Source organism: Haplochromis burtoni, unplaced genomic scaffold, assembly GCF_018398535.1.
Source record: "Haplochromis burtoni strain Fernald_Lab_line unplaced genomic scaffold, NCSU_Asbu1 Contig_70, whole genome shotgun sequence".
Taxonomy (NCBI): domain Eukaryota; kingdom Metazoa; phylum Chordata; class Actinopteri; order Cichliformes; family Cichlidae; genus Haplochromis; species Haplochromis burtoni.
The window spans coordinates 1,978,271-1,984,541 of NW_024582431.1; the positions used below are offsets into that span (position 1 = coordinate 1,978,271).

The 6,271-nt window shown below is 38.5% G+C and overlaps 1 protein-coding gene across 1 annotated transcript; it reads right to left on the minus strand.

Moving 5' to 3' along the window:
- Positions 1 to 209: 209 nt before the first annotated feature.
- rps15a (ribosomal protein S15a) lies at positions 210 to 5,390 on the minus strand. Its single transcript, XM_005924973.3, has 5 exons — positions 5,300 to 5,390; positions 4,351 to 4,488; positions 4,032 to 4,111; positions 3,618 to 3,703; positions 210 to 342 (listed from the first exon to the last, which is right to left on the minus strand). The coding sequence occupies exons 2-5, from the start codon at positions 4,481 to 4,483 to the stop codon at positions 249 to 251; spliced, it is 393 nt and encodes a 130-aa protein (XP_005925035.1). The 5' UTR covers positions 4,484 to 4,488; positions 5,300 to 5,390; the 3' UTR covers positions 210 to 248.
- Positions 5,391 to 6,271: the final 881 nt, after the last annotated feature.

Below are 6,271 nucleotides of genomic sequence, written 5' to 3' on the forward strand. Positions count from 1 at the left end.
GGTAGTTCAAACCTTTGAACACGATTCATGTTCTTGTTTTGCTCATTGAGCCTACTTTTGTACAATTATGATTAAGTAACATTAATTGTAGTGCCACAGTGACACGTCAAGTTATCAAAGAAATCAAACCATCAACCGCCAACAGCACACACTTCAAGTCCTGGCTCAAACACTTCACTGTACGTAAGAAATCACAGTAGCCTGCCAGCTTTCCTCTGGTTGTTTTTTTATTTGCAGTTCTTTACATTTTAGAAAAAGAATCCAAGGATTTTGCCTCCTGTGTGTTTTCGTCTGGCCTCTTCATGATCCATGATGCCAGCTGAGGTGGTCAGCACAATGTATCTATGGAAACAAGAGTCAAACAGAGCATTAAAATGTGCAGCACATTTATGACTGCATCTTCCAAAACATTAAGTGAAACTGCTGCCAGCTATGGGAGTGTTTAACAAGAAAAAGTACCAACTTCTATATAGAACTCCCAAAATTACATTATATTTTACCCTTCTGCGCTTTACCTAAACAGAAGCTGCAGAATATTCAAATAAAGCTATTAAAAAAATCCCATTGAAATATTAACCCATACTTTAATAGAGAGTCAGTGGCTGATGCAAACTGGGCCCAATATGTCTGCAGGTTACTATGGATTTCATGCTCCAAAAGCAACTGCATTTAACACATCAAAGCTTAACTACAACTGTCACAACAATCTCGATCCTATTCACGCTCATTTTTGGCATTTCCATTCAAAAACAAAAGGATCTCCAAAAACAAAGACCTTTATCTCCCAAATTAAAAGCTTAGGCTCAAATTCAGTGTCCACATATGAAAATATTCTAATCAAAATTTACCAAATATTTCTTTGTAAAAACAAGTTTGAGTCTGCGTATACTTTGCAGTAAAATATGGGACTCTGAAGTGCTGCTGTTAATGTTACATTTCCAGCAAAGTATAAAAATATTTTGCCTCACAGTTATTACCCATAGTTGTCCCAAAAGCTCTACGAGCACAGGTCTTTAAAAGTTAAACAGACTTTCGTTCACCTCAGAGCTGGTTGAAGTTTGTGAAGTGCTACAGTGTGTTTACGTTGCTGGAGTTTAGTGCTAAAGTCTGCTAAAATTAATCCGTTGTTGAGATTTTATGGTGTAGAAAGAAAATACTTCGTTGTTTCCTAATTAAGTCCAAATGCACCCAAGAGAGCTGACAACATTAATATGTACAAACTGTACACCATCCAGGGCACGCACCATGCCCTTTATTTCCAACGCCAACCACTCAAACCCCTACAAAGGAGCGGAGTTACATTGGTAAGTATGTAGACAATCAGTGCAGTGTTAATTTGTTCAAACATAGCTGCTGTTTAATTCCTTACTGTCCAATAACAAAGGTGTAAAACACCCACATTTTAATACAGATGTGCTTTTACGATGTGTACTCTCCTGTCATGCTTGACAGAGCATAATAATCACAAGTTTATTTGCCACATTTATTGACATTGTCGCTAAAAGCAATATACTGTCTGCAAAAGATGTCACAACATCATACATGTACATGGTCAACATACATGTCTGAAGCAGTTAAGTATGCTTGGCTACTTTAGTGAAGTCTGTGCTCTCGAGTCTGATGCTGATGGAATTTGTCAAAGCAAAACGTTAAATGTAGCCTTAACCTCAGGATAAGGTAACACACTGCATTATGTCTCAATGTATGCTCAATCATCCCGGTAAGTCAATCCCAAAAGGTTGATTCTCCCACTGAAAACGCTACATCCAGATGAACAGATTCAACTTTTTGGGACACTGCATCATATTACCATAAAAAAAAAGAAAAAAAAAGAAAAAAAAAAAAGCTGTAATTATTAGTTTAGGACATTTAATTCTTTAAATGTAGTCTGTAGAGGAGCTGCTGCCTCATCAGTGGACAGACACCAAAAAAGCCAACTCATTCTCAGTTGCTTGATTAAAAGAAAAAAAGGAAAGGAGGAGGGGGAGTGTCACAGGGGTGACACCAAGTTGGCTGAACAGATTTTAGGCCTCAACAGTGATGAGATGTCACTCAAATTGGGGGAGTGAGTTATATGCAAAACGTATTAAGGGGCATGTGTGGGAACCAAAATTGTTATAAAAATTCAGCCAAAGTTCTTTTCCAGCCACACGTATGATAACAGCTGCAGTCTCCCTCTCTGTCAGACACAGTAATGCCACAGTGGAGTCAAGGTGGGTAATGTTTAAAAAAAGAAAAAAAATCTATAACTAAAAAAATCTTTATTGCTCTGCTTTCTGAAGCCATTTCTTTGATCTGTACAGTGAAAAAAAAATTCTAATTTAAAAGTTGCTGGTAATGCTGTTATCTAGTCGTGAGTTAGGCCTTAGAGATGTTTTTAATGATAAAGCTGGTGTCGCAAGGACAACAGATTTCTGGCCTACTACCAATACAGGGCGGAGGGTGAGGGCGCAGACAAAGGAGACGACACAGCCAAAAGTACATTTGGATACCTCAGAGGACCACCATGGGGGAGAACAGCTCAACTATCAGCTAAAGCTGAAGGCCAAATGTCATTCGCTACTGAAAGCAACACCGACAAAGTCAATGACTCTGAGCAATTTGGAATCAAAGGAAACTTTTAAGGATCCTTTGACAAGCTCACCCCCAGGAACCTTGTTTTACTTCATCCAGCTAGATCTTCACAACTAAACCTTTTAGTCATCTTGATTAGAGTGAGACTAAACTGTGAGTGACAGAGTAAAATAAATGTACACAAGTGATTTATAAAACATGGGTAAGGGAAGCAATAATGAATGTAAAAAATAAAGTAGTCATTTCATCCTGTTTTCATAGTACCTGGAGACAAAATTGTAAAATAAAATTAAATTACAGCCCTACTGTAAGCACAAACTACATCAAAACCTTTGAGTAAAAAGACAATTAGAGTACTTTATCACACCACCTGCTCAAGAAGCATTAAACATGTTTTTAATGCTTCTTAAAGCTGTTTTTTTTTTTATGAAGACACTTCAATCAGCTGCATATCTTTAAACTCAGCTACAGGCTGAGACAGCAGCAATGTCCTCTCTGCCCTCTAGATCACAACTGTAACAGATCGTAAAATGATCTTTCAGACAGATCATCCAGCCAACAGGGAAACACTTAACAATGTAATGTGTGCAGGACTACAGAAACAGTGTGGTAGCCATCTGATCGATGGGCCTAGTATAGTTCTGCACTAGTCACACATCTGTCTGAAAAACTATTAAGAGTGCAATTTAAAATAAATAAAAACATCCACTTGTGGCTGCCTTATACAAAATAAATCTTTGTCCAGTTGCATTGTGCCCAAAACATTTAAAAGCGACAAACGGCGATACTTATGCTACAGTTACTCATAACAAATCGAGACATATGGATCGACACAGTTAACCACCTGAAACACTAACCAACTACACCATTTTGTCAGGCAGGGCCAACAAAGAGAAGGCATCAGAGGAGCAAATGGCACACCTTTCAAACCAGAGCCTCACTCATCATTTAGGACATTTAGGGGCCAAAATACACTTAGAAATGCCTGGTTGCTCATTTCTATTGGTTTTTGCATTCAAAGTGTGATGACAAATAGTTCTCACCCAAACTGTCTTGAGGGCAGCAGGTTGTTCTGCCACTTCTCCAGGTCCTTGAGTTGGAGATCAAAACGTGGACTAATCACGCCACACTGACAAGAGAGAAAGAGTGGTTTAGACTCCATTCACAAAGCATTAAAGCTACAAGCAAGGCTAGACAATGATAAGAGTTAAACCAAGTTTAACATATCGAAATGAAAACAATGGCCACTGACTTATTGGTACATAACTGTAAAGACTGTATAGAAACAGCTTCTCTGTCGCCATTATCACTAGAAGCCCTTTAAGACCCAAGTTAACTTAAACGGCACTAACATAAAATTATATTTCCTTCAGTCATTCATAGCAAAAGAAACAAAGCATGTGTTTAAAACTATCAAAGAAGTGACATGAATAACAGCGCAGGTTGGTTATATTTACCTTGTTCAGCCTGCCTGTGAGATTGACAACAATTTTTCCGGCTCTGTGGTCATCAATGATCTCAAACTCACCAATATAACCTGCAAGGCACAAATGACAAAGACCATTAAGTTAAACACGTTATTAATGCGCATAATTATTATATACATTAAGTTAAACACACCAGGGTGCTTCTAGAGGTCTCAAATTAAACTGAAGTTATACTTTTACCAACTGTACACACAAACAAAGCAGTCAGCCCTTCAAGATGCTTTACAACTGCATGTGGTACCTAAGTATCAACTTGGAACGCACACACCTTTAACATAACGACACTCACCGTGCTTCATCATGACGGTTAGGAAGCGCACAATAACCTTGGAGCAGGGCCTGATGAGGACCTGACGTTTCCCACGCTTCTCAGCATTGTTGATGCTTTTGAGAGCATCTGCGAGAACGTTCATGCGCACCATGATGCCTGTGGACACACACACAAAAAAGACTTTTAGCATTAGATCCAAGGGCCTGGACAAGAAGGAAATTAGTGAGTATCATCACCATCGACGCTCTACAGACTACACTAGAACACCGATGGTGAAACGTTACAAAAAAAAAAAACAACTCAGTGAATTTGACAAAAATGCTCACTACACTACAAAGGAGGACTTAAGTAAAAGAAAGCCTAGTTAGCAAAACCTTGCTAACACGAATCATGCCGACCCTTTTCCTTCCGTCTACAATTATGAGCCTGGCGGCTGATATTTTCCAGAGATGGCAGGTTAAATACTGCTCACACTTTACTCTTGACAAGTAATGCTGTGGCTTCAGTTACACTGAGAGGAAAAACGGAGCCTTCCACTGAAGCATGGTCATTCATGAGCACTCAGATTAGCTACTTAGCTTATCCAAATGCAAACGCCACAGTAAGTAGTGCCCTTAGTTCTGCAGTTACAACGGTCAAAATATTATCGACAATATGTACCACATACAGACCTGTACGGACAGCTAAAATGTCTTATTCGTTGGACATTTGAAACTCGCATAACTGGGAGCAAAGCTAACAGCTATCAAGCCATCAAGCCGCCCTGAACGCACCAATTCCCGGGGCCAGGCAGTCCCGCTAACACAGGACAAAAATTATGAATCCGCTTCACTAATGGAAACCATAATCAGCCCAAATCATTACTACCAACTTTGACTTCGAAATGGACTCACTTATGGATTATTTCACAATATGATGCTTTAGATACTTAAAAGATTGAAGGTGACGATGTAAAAACACATCTTACCGGTTCTGCAATATGGCGGAAAGAGGAAGTACGAAAATCTTGCAGTGCATTATGGGAAAAAAGGTCGAGACTTTTTCAAGCCGAGATGGCCCACAGCGCCAAAGCCCAAACTCCCCCAACAATGCCCACGTACCGAAAAATTCATGTTTATTTCGTCCCTGAAAACTGCCAGCGTTTTATAAGAAGTCTGACATTTATAAGTAACTAATATTTTATTTTGTTTGGCAGGTTTAGAAAAATCGTCTTATTTTTTTATAGTTGTGGGCTTAAGTGGACCACTTTCTTCGACCTCAAACGAAGATGAAATTCAGAAAAAGAAATAACTTTGCTGTCAAGTGTCCCTAAGCGCTTTGTATAAATGTGAAATTTAAAGCAGTGTCCCCAAGTGACGATGAGTGTCCTGCATTAATATCCAGGAGCTTAACTATGAGTGCTTTTAAAAGTGAAAATATATGAATATGAAAATATACATGAGTATGTACACAATATTATTATTATTTCCAGTCCTAAACCTGGCTAAGGGCATCCAGCATATAATAAAACATGCAGATCCATCTGATCTGGCCACCCCTTAGGAAATACGAGAGAAGCCAAAATTATATTTTGTTTGTTTGTTTGTTTGTTTTGCCCAGGGTAAATATTGAAGTTCAGAATAGATATTGTAAATTGAAGACTTGGAAAGGCAATTAACTCTCAATGTCATGTCTCAGTGAATATGTCTGGTCATGGTTGTACGTTGACAAAAACAACGCCATTTCCTGTTCTTGTGTTTACTTAGTAAGATTTATGTCATTATTTCATATTGTTTCTGCTGTTCTCACATTTGCTAACAGTCTCTATGGACTTGGTGCTCCTCATAGAAGGAAACTGTAAAATATACTTTCAACAATTATTGAATCTTCTCAATGTGTATTCTGACTCAGACTCTGTGAAGAGTATAATAAAACAGATTGCAAAGTGCAAACTCTCAGA

What these genes read in the sequence shown, in the direction of transcription:
- rps15a (XM_005924973.3), bottom strand. Translation starts at nt 4,483, where the DNA reads ATGGTGCGCATGAACGTTCTCGCAGATGCTCTCAAAAGCATCAACAAT. An exon ending in AACCGTCATGATGAAGCACG is followed by an intron (nt 4,112 to 4,350) that starts GTGAGTGTCGTT and finishes TGTGCCTTGCAG; the next exon opens with GTTATATTGGTGAGTTTGAG. An exon ending in CTGCCCTCAAGACAGTTTGG is followed by an intron (nt 343 to 3,617) that starts GTGAGAACTATT and finishes TTGTTTCCATAG; the next exon opens with ATACATTGTGCTGACCACCT.